Source organism: Pteropus alecto, unplaced genomic scaffold (assembly GCF_000325575.1).
Source record: "Pteropus alecto unplaced genomic scaffold, ASM32557v1 scaffold156, whole genome shotgun sequence".
NCBI lineage: Eukaryota > Metazoa > Chordata > Mammalia > Chiroptera > Pteropodidae > Pteropus > Pteropus alecto.
The window spans coordinates 1660410-1679871 of NW_006437746.1; the positions used below are offsets into that span (position 1 = coordinate 1660410).

The 19462-nt window shown below is 49.8% G+C and overlaps 1 protein-coding gene across 11 annotated transcripts in view; it reads left to right on the forward strand.

The window, feature by feature from the left end:
• Positions 1 to 19462, forward strand: part of TRAK1 (trafficking kinesin protein 1) — a 165032-nt gene that overhangs the window by 121142 nt on the left and 24428 nt on the right. For all 11 annotated transcript variants that reach the window (XM_025048957.1, XM_025048960.1, XM_025048961.1 and 8 more), the window contains 8 exons: positions 2838 to 2914; positions 9969 to 10085; positions 12270 to 12370; positions 13215 to 13323; positions 15191 to 15269; positions 16339 to 16469; positions 17066 to 17140; positions 18051 to 18188. In XM_025048957.1, the coding sequence (XP_024904725.1) occupies positions 2864 to 2914; positions 9969 to 10085; positions 12270 to 12370; positions 13215 to 13323; positions 15191 to 15269; positions 16339 to 16469; positions 17066 to 17140; positions 18051 to 18188 (801 nt within the window). In that variant the 5' untranslated portion in view covers positions 2838 to 2863. The remainder of the gene's footprint in view (positions 1 to 2837; positions 2915 to 9968; positions 10086 to 12269; positions 12371 to 13214; positions 13324 to 15190; positions 15270 to 16338; positions 16470 to 17065; positions 17141 to 18050; positions 18189 to 19462) is intronic.

Sequence of the window (19462 nt, forward strand, 5' to 3'; positions counted from 1 at the left end):
GTAGTAGCGCTTTGAGGATTAAATGAGATAATCCATTTAGGCGGCTGTTATTAATTTCTCTTAAAAATATCCTCAGGGAGGATCCAGGACCTTATATTGTAGGCGATTATATTTTCTAGAAAAAATATTTTAAGTAATTTTTTTTCCCCAATTAGTCCACAGTCACTACAAAAAAAATTTTTTTAAATAACAACAGAAAAGAGTTAAAATGTGTAATTCCATCCAAATGTCAATATTTTTATGGTTATCCTAATTTGGGGAATTATATATATTTTAAAAAACATCCTTGGAATAATAATGCACATAACTTTCACAGCTCAGAATCAACAGTAGCTTTTCATTTATGCCTCTGGCCTCCATGGCTAGGCTCGGTCAAAGGCCTCGGGACTTCCCGGAGGTCCCTCCGTCACTCCGGGCCCCTAATTAACTCTGAGAAGGCCCATTAAGCCTCCTGTCACTGTGTATGTGGTGATAGTGTGTGCCTGACTGGTTAATGCTGGAGAAAACTACTGGCCCAAGTGTACATTTTTGGTGGTTGTTTTTTTTTTTGGGGGGGGGTTCAATTGTGAAAATATGGTGAGGCTTTTTCTAATTAGCTTTATAAAAGGGCACCACATGGGATCCTTGTGGTGGTGGATACATGAACTTACATGGGTGACGAAATCGGGTAGGGCTTCACATTCACACACGCACGCACGCTCACACACGCTCACACACACACACACACACACACACACACACACACCCCAATGAGTATGAGTAAAACTTGGGAAACCTGAGTCAGATTCATGGAGCGTACCAATGGCAGTATCCTGGTTGTGATGTAATTTTACAAAATGTCACCACTGGGGAGAACTGAGGAAAGAGTATACGGGATCTCTGTATCATTTCTTACATCAAAAAAAAATAAATAAATAAGCTTAAAAAATGTAAGTAGTTTCAGATTAACACAATTCCAGAGAAGAGAGCAGCTCTGAATCTTGTTCTTTTATGTTAGGGTGACAGGGCGCCAGACGGGTTAAAACGTAGCCTGGTTTTCTGTCTTTCCAGGATGGCCGAGGACTTAGTCTTTCCAGAGCATGGTGGGCAGTAGCAGGTCCTCGGTCACAATACAGATTTCAGCACAGTGGCCTTTTGTAACTGCTGTGGCCCATTTCCAGTTGATGAAGGGGGTGGGCGGTGCCGATGCTTTCCTACAGGAGAGCTGGCCGGAGGCCTCCAGCGTCATTATCTGCTCTGTAGCAGAATGTGGCAGCTGTACGGCATGAAAACTAACTCCTGTCCACAGCGTAGGAGTCTTCACTTAAAGATTTCTTGTGACCTCGAGCTGATGAACTATTTAGAGCAATTTGAGCTGGACTCCCATCTCCATCAAATTGAATCCTCATTTAAACCAACCCTTATAAATCCCCCTTGCCTTCCCACACCTGGCAGCTCCAAGGTGCAGGGACGAAGGTGCCCGAGGCAGTGGACGTGCTTCTCTCCAGCTGGCAAAAGAGTTTCTGCCCTCAAGTGCTGGGTGAGTTGGGGAGGCTTGGAGAAGAGCCCCCTTACCTGGCTTTAGGGCTCTGTGTTGGTTGGGTTTCAGATTTGGAACCAGATTTCAGGTCACCTTCTAAAGGAAATCATTCCAACAGATCAGATTTCTCTGAGCTCCTTTACTAGGATGATCTCTATTTGCATTTCGTAAAATATTTAGAGACCTATTGCATTCCCCTTGCGGCTTGCTGCTGAGTTTGGCTCAGTAATACACTTCAGTTCCCAAATGCCTTGCATGAGTTGATACTGAATGTGGGTCCTTGCCAAAGCTGAACTAGGTCTTCGACTGTTAAAGAATTACTCTCTGAAGCCTTAGTTGAGAAGAGTTACTAAGAAGTTATTATTTAGCCCCAAAGTGGCAGGTTTCAAAAACTTTTACACTTTGGCCTTAAATCCATTTGCATTTACTCCTTCCTCTACAGAAAAAAAAAAAAAACATGCTACTTCTTGGTGTTTGTTGAACTGTAAATCAGTTTCCTTGCTACTGGTTTAAAACAAAAGAACCCTAAGATTTTTCAGCAGACTAGTCTTCCTTCACTGCACAAGCTTTTTCCTCAAAGGAAAGGAAAACAAACACACACAGTCCTGAAGTAGCCTGATGCAGCCTCTTATGAGCATGGTAAATTATATGTATAGTGAAATATCAATTATTCCGTGTAGTGTGTGTGTCTGTGTGTGTGTGTATAGTGATAATAGTCTTTTTGGTGTGGATTTAAAAAAAAAAATCTATCACCCAAGTTTTCTTAGTATAGAAACTGGTTACACAGCCTTAGCATGTAGGCCATTTGGGGAGGGCGTGGGGCACTGTGCCATTTGAAATTATCAGCTAAGACTGTTGCTTAATAATTATCCCGAGAGCTGCTTTCTGAAGGATCCCACTCTGTCCGCGTGGTTGGGTCTCGGGGGTTAGCGAGGTCTACATCCTGTAGGTCTTTCTGATAACTGTCGTGTCTCTGCTGCTGACCCATTTCAGTTGACTGAATTTACATGAGGCCAGGCCCCTTTCCACTCCAGTGCCTCGCCCCCCAGCACCACGTCTAAGTATGTCACACACAATGTCAAGGCTTTGCAGGGATTAGAGGTCATTCCGACCCCCTCACTCCCTCAAAGCTCAGGACTCTTCCTTGGAACTGGGAAGTGAAACCTACTGAGTACAGTGTGGGTCGAACTCTGCAAAACCAACCAGCTTTGTGCCCCTCTAACACGCAGGTACAGCTCGGGGGCCGCTGTTTTAGATGGGTCATTTGTTTGGCGGATCGTGTCATCGGAAGTTTCATTGTTAGCTCCGTTTCTTGCAGTTTTATGTGCTGAAAGAGTGGGCCAGATGACTAAGACATACAATGACATCGACGCTGTCACCCGGCTGCTCGAGGAGGTAAGTGTTTTGGGGGGAGGCGAAGAGTCCCTCATCAGTGATCGAATATCGCTTATATCGATTAAAGCGTACGTTATTGTCCATCCGCGTGAAGACTCTCCGGAATCGGGCCCTCTCAGGGTGTGATGTCGTGGCTTTGCTTTTTGAACTGGTAGCCATGTTAGTCTTGGTAGCTGTAACTTTGTACAAGGTGTTAATGACAAAATCAGGTAGCATTGAAATACCTGCTAGAATACCCAGTTTTAGATTAAAAAAAAAAAAAATCTCAAAAGCTTTGTTAGGATATATTTTAAGTGTGCCTAAAAAATATCAGAAAAATACATCATTACCCATATCTTTGTTTGTTTTGTTTACATACGATTAAGGAGATATTTACTCAGCGTCAGCCTGGAAATAACCAAAATAAGCATGGCAAGAAAACTTAGGAAACTTGCTGAGGATTGGATGAGCTGCTGGTATTTTAGAGACCATGGTTTTGTCACTTTCTTCCCAGCACTGTGTTGGCAGTCGAGAATTACAGAGCTATGAAGGCCTTTAAAAACAGTCGAGTATAATGTGTGTATTCCCCATGCCTAGAACAGGCCACAGCATGATAGGTTCTTAGTAAATATTTATTAAGTGCCCGTCTTTAGTCCGCCCCCCATTTACCCCTCCCCCCCCCCCCAATCAGGCCTTAAATGCACAGATGCTAATTTTTAGACCCTCGTTTCTGCTCTAGAATCGAGAATGACTTTGGGTCACGTGACCATTCATTAGCCCTACTAATAGCCCTAAGAATAGAAGGATGTGGGAAACATAGAAATCATTATTGTCATGTTTAGGTTGAAACACAAGACCGAGCAGGAGTGATGGGACCCAGAGTTTTTTTGGGGGGGCATCTTTTTACCCCATTTTTGATGTCTCTCTCTTCCCCTGTGTTTGCCCCTTCTGCACATCAAGCGTTCTCATACCTGCTCTGAGGGCTGGAGCCTTCCAGCTCCCTCTCAGTTCCGGAGGGCTCACTCCCCCTGCAGCCCACTCCCCTTCCCTTCTCCCAAAGGCCGCTCGCAACCAGACCCAGTAGGGTTCAGTGGCAGCAGGCGCTGAGCCCCACCTGACCACCTGCATGTCATAGACGTTACAAACTCCTCAACCCCAAATGAGTGATGTTCGGGCTTTTGGCTGTGGCAGGGCCAATGGCGAAGCGTTTGCGGGGAAAAGGCCTTCCCGTGGCGCTCTAGTTGCAGCCATCTTGGTGGCCGGCATTAGCGGAGGGTTTATTACGGACCCCTTCCTGCTGTGTCCACTAGCCCCAGGAACGCCACTGCCCTCCACATCTTGCCGTGTTTCCAGCATCCGCCGCTCACCCCGTTCCCAGTGAGTCGTCAGGTCTTCTGAGGGGTCCTATGTCTGTGCCTGTATTTTTACTCCAAGGTCACCACTCCAGCTCCTGGAGCCTCAGCAGTGAGTGTTTAGTGTCTTTCTCCTCTAATCTTCCTGCCGTTGTCACTGTCCCAAGCCCTCGGTAATCACCTGGCCCTTTCCTGACACTTAGAACTCCTCGGAGCGGCTTTCAAAGCCACGCACTTGATCACGTTCTGAAAACGTCCCGTTCCTTGTCACCGTGGACCTGCCTCCTCCTCTCCCGCTCTTGACCTTGTGCACCATTTGGTCACCTCTGTCTTTTCCTGGCTTTGAGTGTTGTGCTGCGGGGCTCACCGGTGACCTCTGAGGCTGTCACCGTCACCGCATCCCCAGGTTGTCTGTACCCCCACAGAGCCCTGAGCACAGGAGGCACCCTGCAGTTCTGTGTGTTTTGTTCATCCAACTGCATTCGTTAGAAACTTTCCCAAGACGGGGGACCCAGTTGGATGATTTCCGCCTCCCTTTTAATCTTGGCAATGACAGGCCTTTGATCACTGCCGGCCTCTGTTGTCAGCCTTATTATTGAGGCTGAAATTTGACTGAGAGCTGTGTGTTGTTCATGTGTCATCTCATTAATTCTGGGGTAGCTCTCAGAAGTAGGCGCCACTGTTTCCCCATCCTACAGGGAAGGGACCTGAATCTCAGAGAACAGAGGACACCCAGGGTGGCCTGGCTGCTTTCCAACAGGCCCCTGACTGCAGTGCGTGTGACCCTTGCTTTTGGTTATGTGTTTACTGCCCTGTGGACTTAGTTTTGGGGAATACGGTTAGTTACTTGGCAGTGGGACATTTTTACTTTAAAAACGTGAACCGGGTCATGTTTTTTAGAGGACGCTGCTTCCGTGAGTGTCCACTGCCCGTGTTCTTGGCTCCCACTGAGTTTGAGCTGGCAGGGCTGGGCCAGCTCTGCTTGGACACAGGAGGATGGCTTCCAAAGTTGCCCAGGACTCCAACCCTTTGTGCAGATTTGGTTAAAAACAGTTCACTTCCCCCCAGCTGATTTCCTAAATGAATGCCACCGTATGAGGAGTATGCTATTGTCTTTTTTAAAAAATCGAGTTACTGAAAAGAATACTCATGGGACAGTTTACCATGCGGCTCTGTTGTGCCTGGTTTTATTTTTAGTGGCTCGTCACAGCAGTGGTTGGTGTGTTTCTGCGTGTTTTATCTATGCCCTTCCTCTCCATCTCCCGATAAGCATTGCATCTGTGTCACTGCCTTTCTTTGGAACAAGGCAGGTTTCCTGGTTAACATCTAACTGCCCCAGTCATGTGACAGTTGTACTGTGCTGTGCTTTTCTTGGCCGAGGTTCCATTTCCTCCAATCGTGACCATTTGCTCTGGTTTGCACGCCTGCCACATGCAGGTGGGTTTGCTGGCAGGATTTGCACAGGATGCCAAAGCACAGCCCTTGGCCAGCGTGGAGTTCACTTCTGTATTTAAGGGGAAGAGGATGCAGCAGCTTCCCCAGGCTCACTGTTGTGTGGAATTTATCTCTGGGCAAGGCTTGCCTCCTCCCCAGTTACAGAGAGGGTTATTCCGAAGGCCTCTTAGTCACACTTTCTCTTGAAATTGGTGAATGGGATGAGTCAGCGGCGAAGTGTTGGAGGCAGGCTGCTCGCCAGCTCCAGGGCCTATGTCAGCAGCACATGTGTTCCTTGGTAAGAGGGGCTGAGGCACAAGTCACAGTCGTCTTAAAGAAAGCGTGTCTGAGGAGAGGGAGTGGGCAGAGTAAGAATGACCCCACCTGGCCGAGTTTCCCGCGGACGAAAAGAACCAGTTCTTTTAATAGATTATTTCCAAAGCCCTAAATTATTTATTTCTAGTCTTTTATTCTCATTGTAGTTTAATCTGATGGTCGTTTCCTTAGCTGTTCTCCTGTTTTTAGAAGTAAACACTGATTAGATGTTGGCTGGTTGTAAGAAACGGGAGTTTTTTGTTTTGTTTTTTTTATTCTAGTAATTCTCCAAGAGAAACCCAACCAGTCTGCCCATCACTTTAGTAAAGAAACAACAGAAACACTAGGATAACTTTTTGTTTAGATTTTTTTTTTTCATTTCATCCTTATTTTTATTGTAACGTCTTGCTTTAAAAAAAAAATGTTTCCCAGCAGAGTTTTACTATAAAGATTAGATTTTTGGTGTAGACAAGGTGAGAGCTCCCCCTCAGTTGGGCAGGGGGAGGGGAGGCTTGGGGTGTAATGGGGAGAGGCGAGGGGCTTAGTTGTTAAGTGCACCCCCTCCACCTGTTTTTTTTCCCCTTTCTGTTTCTCGCTCCTCTTGGGTTCTGGGCTCCGTGCGCTGTGGGCAGCCCTCAGCCTCCTTCATGTGCCTGAGCAGTGCCTTTCCCAGCTGGTCTTCATTGTTATAATTTTTGCTTGATTCGCTTACAGTGGAATCTGCATAAAAATGTGGCTCAAGCGTAGCAAATGACTGTGCTTGGAACTCAGCAGCTTGGATGTGTGGGGAGCAAATGTTCCTCTACCCTTAAGGTTTCTTCTGGCTGGTCGAATAATCAAAGAGACGTGAGACGGATGAGCAAGAGAAAATAACCACATTTAAGACACATGTAGGTATTGGAACCCCACATACATGAGCAAGTCATTGACCCTACATGCAGGAGAGGTTCAGAGACAGAAAGTGACTGTGGTATGTAAGACATCCTGAGCTAGGGATGAGGTGAGGTGCCTTGGGGACTTCCAAGAAGAGCAGGTGCTTAGTGAATAGAAGTTTGTCCTGCCCTTAAGAGAGGTCGAAAGAGGTTATCTCCGACAGTCTCGTATTGTGGGCAAGGCCCGTAATTCAAGTTCTTGTAGGTAGTTCAGGGAGGAGCAGAGGTTTCTCTTGATCCCTCCTCTAAGGTTGCCTTTAGCTCAAAACAGTGTGCACACCACAGAGGCACATCTTAGGGTGACGCATTCAGAACCCCCAGAGTTGCACAAGGGGGACGCAGACAGTGAGGGCGGTGAGCACCTGCTGGGTCCTGAGTCCGAGAACTTGTTCTAGCAGAGAACGTCCATCGACTTGACTGCACTTCTGAAGGAAGACGGACATTGGTGTTGCGGTTTTAACGGAGTGTTAGCCGGCTGAGACCACACGCACTAGATGCTGATTGGGAGTCGGCCCCCGAGAGGCGGGTGTGCAAGTTCCTTCACGCGATTCCTTTGGGTCCTTTCCTCCAGGGACCAAACAAGCATGACCGTTGAGTCTGAAGTGTGATAAAGGGCCCTTGAGAGAAGGACCTTCCTTGGTAGACACTGTAGCCGACTGGGTGACGACACAGAGAGAGCATCTCAGGTGTTGGGCACACTCACTGGCCCTCTTCGTCCCATGGGGAGGGAGGCTGGGGAGACGCAAATTGTGGGAATGAGCTGGACGTATTATGTGGCTTACTTCACATGATACCTGGCTGGCTTTCTGGGACAGGGGTGATAGCAGTTACAGATTTTAGGACTGTTGAAGACCTAGGGGAGAGAGACCATCATCTGTGCAAGACGGAGAGACAAATACCTGTCAAATCCAGAGTCTTCCCAAACTATACTTTGACCTCCAGCGGTTCAATGTAACTCCTGCGGTAAGCAAGGGGAAGATATACTGCTGTCGCACGGAATAGCTGCTCGTGTTGTGTGTGTATGTGTGTTTTCATTTTGTTTTGCTTCTTCATTGTACAAGTCAATGAATCGTAAATGTAGAAGATTTTTTTCAAGGGTATCTCACCCTACTCCATCTCACAGACGAGGGAACCAGGCCCAGGAATGTTCAATCAGAACCCGAACGCTCATAGTTTCACAGTGGGATGGTTCGCCTGGAGCAGTTCAACTTTGGACCAGCACCTGCTGCAGGAAACACACCTTAGGTTGTGACTCAGTACTCACATAAGTAAATAGATGACAAACGGAAGTTTAAATGTGAAATAGCGCCCTTGTTACGTGGAACGCACTTTGGCATTTCAGCTCTGTGCTGTGGAATTCCATTTCAACTGGAATGTCACTTGCCATTACTAAAGTGATTCTCATCCTGCTCACAGGTTACCACCCGTCTCTGGAAGAGACTAATCTCGAGTGTACCTGATCCTTATTAAACAGATGCCACTGACCCCGAGGCCATGTCCTTAGTTACTAGCCCTTCAGAAGCTAGGACTCCTCCCAGCTTTTTTTTTTCCCCTGCTCTTAACTATGTTAAGCTAAAAATAAAAGGGCCTTTCAAAATGAGAGGCAACGCGCATTTATTTGGGTTAAAAGAAGAAGAAGAATAGCTATTCAGGAAGCACTGATTCAGGCAAAAGCCCAAATCATGTTCCAGGTAGGAGACAAAGGCAAGGGGTATCTTTGAGAAAGGGAAGCGGAGTGATTACAAAAGATGGAAGGCATTTCTATTGATGCAGCGAAGCTAACATCGTGATGTTTATTCTAAAGAGCGTTTTTAATTTTCAGTCCAGGAGCCAACAGCCAGCTAGTCATAATATCTGCTTTTTTGTTATGCTTGCAAACAGTCCTTCGGGACACAAGGTTGCTTTAGGCCCAGTCCCAAGGTTATGCTGCCCCGTTTTTAACCTCCCACGGGTCTGAGGCATAAAACGTGCAAGGCAGTTCCTCTGGCATGGTAGTTCCAGCTCCATTTTAAAGTGGGGTTGTTTATATTATTTTTCTTAACAACTACATGTTCCATTCATCTGCTTTTTACGCCAGGTGAATGGCATCATTAGCATCAGCTTCTAAAATAATTTAGATTTCCAGAGTTCTCCTCCGCTTGCCACCCAATTGAGCAAGTTGAATCTAACCACATTGATCAGGGATCGGTAAGTCTGCTTTTGGTGTCGGCAGCCACCTCACATCTCCACAGTCAGCAGCCATTTTTCCTCTCATCAAAGCAGCTGTACCTTTATATACCGCTAAATATTTCCTCTTCGTACCGCTCTATTCTGAGTGATGTCATCAGCTGAGCAGAAAATCCTGTGTCCCTAACACCTCTTTGTCTCTGAAGTAGGGCGATTTTATGCATCGCCTCTCTCCATTTTGCCTGCGTTTGTTTTAAGTAAACCCTAAGTAGCCTCCCAGTAAGTGAAAGAAGCATGTTACTGTTTCAGAGTAACTTGAAACATTTTCCAGTCGGATGAGGCAAATGTAAGGAACGCGATACATTCCAGCTTAATAAGTGCTGAAGAGGCTGCCTCCTGGTGTCAGCTCCTGGCTTTATTTTAAGAGCACTTGAACTGTCTGGATTCATTCACTCATGCAGCTCCTAGTCACTGAGAGTTTCCACGTGCTGGGCCCTGGTGACAATACCCAGCCCTCAGCTCTCCACAGAGAGACGGGGTATCAAATGACTACGCAGATATCAAATGCAGTTGTGAAGAAATGTTTTTGGGAGCAGGTTTTTCCCTGTTTGAACAGAGACTTACTCCTATTAGGTTTGAAGGCTCCCTCTCGTTGCTTGAGGTCTGTGTAGCTCCTTCCTGCACATTATGTGGCCAGACCATCCTCCTCTTTGAATGGGTATCAAATGCTGGTGACGCCGGTGACCGGATGGTGAATTATTAACCCCTTCGTCGTTTCTAACGTGCTTGCTTTCCTCCGCCAGCACTGAGCGCTGCTGGCTCCTTCAGGAAGCCTGGGTTTTTTTGACTCTCTGCTCTCGCTTCTGCCTTTCACAGAAAGAGCGAGATTTAGAGTTGGCTGCTCGGATTGGCCAGTCGTTGTTGAAGAAGAACAAGACCCTCACGGAGCGGAACGAGCTACTGGAGGAGCAGGTGGAGCACATCAGGGAGGAGGTGAGGGCTGACGCAAAGGCGGTGCCACAGGCGTGGTCGGAGGCGGTGACGTCACGGGGTCCCCCTCGCCACGCCCGGCCCCCCGCCCGCCCAGGGCACGCTCAAGTCCTGTTCCAAAGTGGCCGCCCAGACACAGAATCCCACCTTTCGGCAGCACCTTCTGTTCACTGTGTCTCCTTCGGAGAGTGTGGACCAGGTCGCCCAGGAGCCTGTTCTTTCAGGAGACCCACAGTGTCTTGTCCCACGGCAGGCCTGGGACCAGCCACAGTCCCTGTCCTGCACGAGTGCAGATCATCACGTAGGCTGACACAGACACGCAGCGCTTGACCAAAGCGCGGGGCAGGCTGACACACAACGAGCAGGGTCCCCGAGTCGGGGCGGGGTGGCCATGCTGCAGGCGAAGGCGGCGGCCACACAGTCGTCACCGCAGTATAATTTTGTGCTTGTAAAACAAAAAAAATAGCCTGTGGTTTTCATGATAGAAACCCCATTATTTTCATGATACAAATCTTGGCTATCGGATCTCAGCAGGGGCAGAGAGAGGGGCGTGAAAGTCGAGGGCTGATCTTAAGGGGCTGAGGCTTTCTGGACGGGCTGGGGCGCGGGCAGGAGGAGGAAGGCTCTGTGGAGTCAGACGGGGTCGGAGAGCCGAGCCCCACTTTGTAACTTCCTGTTCTTCGAGCAATGAACTTTAACTGTGATAACTTTCATTGCCTTTCTTCTCATTTCTTCTCCCTTATTTTCTACCAGAAACTTTCTTAGTGGGACAGGATGCCCTTATTTGTATTTCTAAGGTGTATTCGAAGGTTTTCCTCGTTAAAGCAATTCCGAGCTATCATTATCTGGGTTTAATATTAGTTTTAATATGATGAAACAGAGTCGTCACTATATAAGAAAAGTTTTAATCATGGGCTTTCTTTAAAAGATGATACGTTACTATATACTTCTGCTCTCGGAGAAGTTAACTCCTGCTTTCCCTGCACCCCACATTATGACCTGAATCCCCCTTCTCTCGGGTACTAAAGCATGCCAGGTCAGCCTGGCTCCCTTCCCAGTCCCTTCTGAACCGACGGACATGCCACCCAGGGACCGGTAAATGGTCACCTGTTGTCCCTCACGTGCTGCTTCCCCATGTTACTGCCCGTCCTTGGGGCTACCTCGTCTCACACAAAGAGCATCGTACGCTGGGGGAGTGGAAATGAGTAAAAGCTTTGAACTTGAACACTGTACTATGTTCCCCTTTGGCACCACATGAAGTCATCAGTCTAGGCGTTAAAGCTAACGCCCGTGCGGACCTAAAATTGGCTTCTCCATGGATGTCATAATATATTCACTGTGTTGTGTAGGAAAATTGGAACAAAGCGCAGACCCTAAATGAAATTAGAAACAAGAAGGAATTAAAACAGAAGTCCGGTCCTCGTTTATAGCAGAATTCCCTAGTCATCAGTACTAAATGGTGGAAGGGCAAGCGGCAAATTTTATGGCCCAGGTTCGTTTATTTTACACGGAAGGTATAAATCAGTGTGATTTGCAAAACTGTCCTGGCGGTAGTTGGTATGGCCAGTTCCTGATACTTGCCTCTTCTTGTATCTGAATTCCTACCTGTGATCATTGAGCACAGAGCACGGTCTGGCCACGCTTGGCTGGGAGCCCCGTGAGGGTGCAGTGGTCACAGGGCGGAGCCGTGAGGTTTTCCAAGTGTGCGAACGAGGGTTGACCAGCTGCATGTAGCTGCCCACCCCCACAGCTGGCACCCCCAGGGCCCTGGTCCCAGGAGAGCTTTGGTTTCGGCAGACGCAGGTGGCCTTGTCTTTCATTTGGTAACATGATCCATTTCGCGAGCCATTTGCTCAGCTGGTCATCTGGCTGCTTGCAAAGCCCATATGCTACCTTGTCCCCCCAAGACATCATCCTAGAACCTTCTAGTCCCCTCTCACCTCTCCTCTGTACCAAAGTAAAAGTGATAAATTTAGGCAGAGGGATTTCTGCCAAAAAGTAATTCACCGTATTTTTTCCCGAAGAGATCCAATTCAACGCTTTGTTCTCTTCGACTAGCACAAAATCAGTGACAGGCCTTCGCTTTTAATGAGAGCTTGTAAGTGTTGCCCCGAGCAGAGCTGGAGCGTCAGCGGGGCGGTGTCACTTCGGGGAAGTGAACGGTTGCCCCCGGCCACGTGTGTGCAGGTGTCTCAGCTCCGGCACGAGCTGTCCATGAAGGATGAGCTGCTCCAGTTCTACACCAGTGCCGCCGAGGAGAGCGAGCCTGAGTCCACGTGTTCCACCCCGTAAGTCTCCAGGGCGCGTGTCAGGGGCCACAGCGCAGGCCGGCCGCTGGCCATGTGCTCGGACTTGCCTAGGCCAGGTCGCCTCCTGCAGCCCGGGCGTGTCCGAGTGCCTCGCACAGAGGTCGATTTTGCTATTTTAGCGGGACGTGGAAGGACGGGTTTTCAGTTTTCCTCTTACGGGGTTTTCTCGCTTGTTTGTCAGGTGAGGTTGCTTTGGCCTGGCGTGTTGATGAGTAACGGGGTGGCCTCTGCTGCTGGGGGGAAACACAGGGTTCTGGAGCCAGAGGTGCTGTGGAGGGGCCTCGACGGAAGGCGTGGGGGCTTCTGAGAGTCGTCAGAGCCCCGTGTCAGGGGCGAGGACTCCCGAGCCCAGCGGCCTGATCCCTTTCTCCGCTCTGTGGCTCTCTAGCTGTGTGCTCTTGGCCAAGTTGTTTGACCTCTCTGTGCTTGTTTCCTCATCTATAAAATGAGGGTAAGAGCACTTAATTCATAGCGTTACGAGCATTAATACATGTCGAGTACTATAACAGTTCCAGGCACCTAGAAGTGCATTTTAAGTATTAAATAAACCTCCAGGCATCTTGGGATGGTGTGGGCTTCAAGTAGAGCTGATTCCCCCGAAAGCTGAGGGCCATGTGGCAACGGCCAGTTGTGGACAAAGGGTTGGGATGTGAGTCTGAAGTGGCGGCCAGCCTGTGTGTCAGCTGCCCCCTGTCTTCTTGGGGGCGAGGGAGCGGCCTGATGGATCCTTGTCACGCCCGCGTGTCCCCTGACGCTCCTGGGCGTGCCAGCTGCGGGGAGGAATGTGTGTCCCCTTCAAAAGGGCCCGTACTTTCACCCGCAGGTTGAAGAGAAACGAGTCCTCACCCTCGGTCCAGAGCTACTTTCATCTGGACTCTCTTCAGAAGAAGCTGAAGGACCTCGAAGAGGAGAACGTCGTGCTTCGATCCGAGGTGCAGTGTCCACCCCGCTCTTGTCCCCCAGCTGCCTTATCCGGCGAGAACAGCCGTGGTGATGGCGCCGTTCTCAGAGGTGACCGTCCGTGGGAGAACCACCGGAACTGAAGCGCAGAGCTCGCCACGTGCCCGGCTGGCACCCTCCGTCCTGTGCTGGCTTTGCCTCCCGGGACAGCCGTGCAGCACCCCGAGCGGTGGGTTGTGCAGCATGTGGGTGGGCGAGCGTGGCAGACCCGTCGTCCGTCACAGGTAGGGCACACGCCCCCACGGCGGGTCTCTCCATCGCAGTCTGCGGCTCTGACGTGTCTCGGAGGCCTCATTCTCATGTCATCGGTGGCAGGTCAGACGTGCTCTGAGGAAGCCGTGCCCGAGAACGTGGGGACAGACTTCTCAGACAGTTCGCTTCCAAAGGCTGCGATGAGGCTCCTTGGAAACGTGCGCATTTTGGCTCTTCCTGGTTGGCTGGTCCTTGTGCTAGGCGCTCTGCCTGCCTTATTTTTAAAACTCTTCACAAAGAAATGGGAAGCTGGTGACTTTGATTCTCACAAGTGGGAAAAGCAGGTCGCAGGCTGCTAGGTGTTTTGATTTCCTAAGGAAGGCCGTGCAAGCTAGGGAAGGACAAAACCAGGACTTGCAAATGTGACTCCAAACCTCACATTTCCCTCCACCCACTGTCCTTACCCAGAAATGCTGATACATGCACATTTCGTACTTTTGGTCTTAATTATCAGTGCGTTTATGCCCTCTAGCCAGACTACGGTGCAGCCTTGTTTATCAGGCCCTTGTTGGTCAGGTTTGGGCTGCATGTCCCCCTGAGCTGACCCAGGGCTCCCAAAGCCCCTCCAATAGACCACCTGTCCCCTTGAACTTGTCCACACATTGGAAAGAGCCTCATGCCTTGGGCTCACAAGGACGCTCTTAGGCATAAGAAAAGGGTCATTTTCTCTTAGAGCTCACCTCCTGCAGCTCTTCATTTATGGACGGTTGCCCAGCCTCTCTGTCAGCCAGTGTCCGAGCCAAGACGACAGCCCAGTGCTCCCCATTCTGAGTCTAGTGCTGCCCCTTCCAGCACCTGCCCCAGGTAAACGCTGTAGTGCTGGGCACACAGCGAGTGGAGGACCCTCTGTCAGAGTCTTCACCTAAAGCCTGCTGATCCAGTCAGAGAGTCCGGCTACTCCATCTCGGCCTTCAGGAGGGGTGTCTCGCTGGGGCCAGGACCTGAGGGCTCAGAGACACCTTCTCTCATTGAGGTCTCCACATCTCTGTCTTCCCCACTGTTTAGCCAGGAGCAAGCCATACGCATCCTGGAATAGCTCTTGGGTCTCTGGATTTGCATGCTTTCATACTGTGCCTTGTTTTGCTCAGCTGAATACACCAGGTTTAAGTCAGACTCAATCTCTTAGGACAGTGCCCAGCACATAGTAGGTGAATGTAAGTGTTAGCCATTCGCGTTGTGGTTATCCTCAGGATGCCGGTGGTGGGCAGAGCTGTGTCCTGGGCACTGTTTGGGTCCCAGAGGGGTTCACGGCTATGAGCCAGGACAGACACAGATGACTCAGACAGACAGATTGGACCCAAGGGTGGTCTTACAGAGTTTTAGTAAAGCAGGGTGGATAGCATTTGTGTGCATTGCTCGTGTGGTGCCCTCTCGTGGTACACATTTTTCAGTGTTGGAAATCTGAGATTCATTGAGTGGGGGGTTCAGATTGACTTTCCGTATTTGAGGGTGCAATGGGTGACAGGTGCGGAGATGCTGAAGGGTGGCTTCACAGACCCGGGTTAGCCCTTGCTCCATGCCCCAGCCTTGCCTGCCCCGCCGGTCCAGGTGTGGATGCGGGGCCTCTGACCTGGGCCTTGTCCACAGGCCTGCCAGCTGAAGACGGAGACCATCACCTACGAAGAGAAGGAGCAGCAGCTGGTCAACGACTGTGTGAAGGAGCTGAGTATGTCCCTGGTCCTCCTACCCCACTCCTATTCCCTCTTCTGCCTTCCCGCATCTGCCATCATTATGACCAGACAGATTCGCATCCTCCTGACAAAGTACAGTCTCCCTGCCAGCCTGGGCTCAGTAGCATTTTGCTTAAAACTAGAGGCCTCCCCTGGTCTGGTGCTGCACCTCTCGCCCTGATTTCTGAGAAATTGGATGCTAGGCTGTCAGTCACACCTTGTCTCAATGTCTCTCTGATACCGATATTTAATGTAAATGTCGGCTTTCTACTGGACTATTGGAATTATGTAATGGCTAAGTTAGGCCTGGCTTCTGAGTTCTATGTTGAAATACACAGAACTGTGGGAAACCCGCTTTCTAGTCATTTGATTGGTAAAAGTCAAGGTAAGAGTTCTCAGCTTTACAAGTACACACTTCTTTCTACCGTCTCTATTGTAAGTTTACAAGTTAAGATCAGACAAAGGGGTGAACAGAATATTTTGAGCTTCAGCAGAAAAAAAAAAAAAACCTACGTCAGTGAAACACACCATATGTTCGACTCCAGTAAAATGAGTTTGGGCTCTGAATATAGGTTGAAAACACCTGAGGAAATTGTGCTGTGCGTGGCAGGAGTTTCTTTCTAGAACAGGGTGCAGCAGGGTCCCTGTAGGTGACGTGGATCCGTTCGTGCGTGGAATTTGGGGACGCGGCCAGACGCACCTTTGTGTTGGTGTGGTGCCTCCTGGCTGACGCCTGAAGCCTGCCTGCTTTCCTCAGGGGAGGGGGGCGGCCTTGGTCACTGGAGTCAGGCCCCTCCACTGAGCCATGACTGGGGGGCTGGCTTCCTTTTCATGACCGACTGAGCCCAGGGAAGCCGCTTTGCTTTGTTTCACCGTAGAACAAAGTGGGGACCCTAGGTTCCTTCCTGCTATGAGCCTCTTCGCCCCCTACCCCCACCACCCACTCCCTACTTCACGTCTTAGGATAAAGATGTTTCTTGCACAAACCACAGAGAAACCATTCTCTCTTGGTTAGCAGGTCAGGCTTTCTGACCTACCCTTGTGATGGTTGTTTCTTGGTCAAAGGGGACGCCAACGTGCAGATTGCCAGCATCTCAGAGGAACTGGCCAAGAAGACCGAAGATGCTGCCCGCCAGCAGGAGGAGATCACACACCTGCTGTCACAAATAGTCGATCTGCAGAAGAAGGCAAAAGCTGTAAGCTCTGTTCCTCTGGCTGACACAGAGAGGGCCGTTCTGAGCTCAAGCAGGGGCATCTACCCACTGGAGACCGTCCCATTTGATTTCATGTCGTAGGAGTTTGTGCTGCCCCTTTGGAGAAAAAGCTTAGTGGTTTCACTAGTATAATCTTTATCACCGCTTTTCTCCAAAGAATAATCTGCAGATTAGTAGAATTCATTTAAAAAGGTGCTGTAGATACGGAGTTGGGGAATTTAAGTTCATGAACCGTCACCCAGTGTTTTTACGGAGTGCGCCTGGTTTGCCCTGCAGCGGACAGCATCTCCTTCAGAGCGATTCAGCTTCCCACGCTGGGCCTTCGCTAGAAGCGGGAGGTGAAATGCTCTGGACAGCAGCCGAGACTGGGGGTGGGGGCGCGGGTGGGCGAGAGGGAATGAATGTGGGCGTGGGAAAGACTGCCTCCAAAATTGTGTAAAAGGTGAAACGCCACTCCACTATAAAAGCTGCACTGTAGGAGTGCGATGGGATCATCACGGATCAGATACTAAGAAGGAAAAAGTGAGACTTTTCTCAGCATCGTAAGAGAAGCCGATGTCCCTTTGTTCCTGTTTCAGTGTGCAGTGGAAAATGAAGAACTCGTCCAGCACCTGGGGGCCGCGAAGGACGCCCAGCGACAGCTCACGGCCGAGGTGAGTGGCTCTCCCTCATTTCATCAGGGCCCCCAATTCCAGTTAGGGGGTCATCAGCCTCCCTCTGACTGGCTATGGGTCATGTCCACCTTAACAACCGTTTTTAAGTTGAATCTAATGTCATTTTTACTCCTAAACTAATTCCTGCTTATGCCATTACTGGCCATGGGCGCCTAGGGGGCTGGGCTGTCTACCAATCCGGAGACTGGTGTGCAGGGGCTCCCGAGAAACATTCCAATAAGGCAGGGGTCCGCAACCCTGGGCTGCGGATGGGTAGCAGTCTGTGGCCTGTTAGGAACTGGGCCACACAACAGGACGGGCTCCTGAGAAACATTCCAATAAGGCAGGGGTCCCCAACCCTGGGCTGCGGATGGGAGCAGTCTGTAGCATGTTAGGAAATGGGCTGCACAGCAGGAGGTGAGCAGCGGGTGAGCAAGCGAAGCTTCATCTGTATTTGCAGCCGCTCCCCAGCGCTAGCATCACCGCCTCAGCTCCCCCTCAGATCATTAGGCCTCAGATTCCCATAGGTGCACCGGTCTCTGGTGCCAAAAAGGTTGGGGACCACTGCAATAAGAGATGACAGTGATACAAAGCATACCACGTTAAGGGAGCTCTTTCAAAGACACCCTTGAAACGAGGGTGTCACGATTTGCTCTCCCCTTCGTTTAAAGATGTTTTGAATCTCAGTTGCCCCTGCTTAGGGTTTCAAGCAATTTCTGAGTTTGTAAGCATGTTCCACATGAAAGAAAAACTGAGCCTTGAGGGCTCTTGGGCATCTGGCCTCAGGCCACGGGGTGCCGGGGCCCCTGGGAGCGTGCCCGTGTCCTTCTGGCTGTATGGGCGGGTAGGTTTGCACCAGTGCTCACGAGAGCCTGACCCCTTCCCCCCTGCGCTTCCCTGGTCCCTGCAGCTGCGTGAGCTGGAGGACAAGTACGCGGAGTGCATGGAGATGCTTCACGAGGCACAGGAGGAGCTCAAGAACCTACGGAACAAGACCGTGCCCAACACGACGTCCAGACGCTACCACTCACTGGGCCTGTTCCCCATGGTGCGAGCTGCTTGCTTCCTCCCTCACACGGGGCAGTGGGGTGCTGGGGGGAGAAGACGGGGCGGAGCTGAGCTTTCGAAGGTGGCTTCGCATTTTGCATGGATCTGGATTCTGGTCCAAGGCTCCTGAGCCCCACTGGTGGCCTCTTAACTACGTGAGACAAATTGGTTCTTTATTCTCTACCCCTTGAATCTGTCATCATTTCTTCTCTTGCTCTTAGTAGAAACTAGATTTAGTAGGTACCTCAGAGATTTGGGAGATGTTATCTAGACATTATTTTGTTCTGACCTTATGGGAATGCATGCTATTTTGGCCTCACAGGTGCATTCTAGAATTCTTAAATTGCCCATCTGGTTCTGCTGGCTCTTTGTATGCTTATTATCCATGTTCCCCTGAAAGCTTTCAGTGTCTGTGATCTGAAAAAAATGCTTCCCTCTGTGCTGGCTGTGGCATTCTTATATTTCTCATTTTATTTCCCCGCAACCGTATTTGTTTAGCTCTGGCCCGAGCTGTTTCCCGGTTGGGCTTTAGGGAACATGGTTGAGAAGGGGGTTTTCCAGCTTAACCTCTCCCCATAGCTGTCAGGCAGTTCCCCTTTGCTGGTCATTTCTCTGTATCATTTAATGAACTTACTTATTTTATCTGCGGTCAGACCAAAGCCCCTTGGAGTGTGTGTGTGTGAGGGGGGATCATGGGGGGCCAGGGGGTGGGGAGTGGGGGGAGCCACGTCTTACTCGCTATTTTCCTCCTTTCCTCTCTTCACTGTCCTGCACCTAACACAGTGCTTGGTAGACTGTAGAGCTGTAGATGCTTAGTAGGGATTAGATTTCAACAGGTGGGTGGACAGACTGAAGAAAAAAACTACCAAGAATAGAGCCAAAAATATTTAGGCTCTATTTTCATGCTTTCATGAAATATCGAATTCTCTCGGGGGAGAGAAGAACTTTTGAGCAGAGCTCCCTGAATGAGGTAGGCGTGGATGGCTGCGTAACGTGTGTGAAACTCGGTCCCTTCTGAAGTCGACTTTTCCTTGAGGCTCCCGCCCTTGGCCCCTTGTTGTCCGACCCACTTTTTCTGAATCATGGTATCTTTCTCTCCGTGACTTTCATACATCCACGTCCAGCCAGGAATCACTTTCTCTCAACTTGACTGACATCTAACGAAACCAAAAAGGACACACGACATCAGTTGACAGCTTTCCAAGGACCAGATCGGTGATCCTGTGATTCCAGGATCCCCTAGGAAAGACAGCAAAAAGCACGCCATCCCCCCCC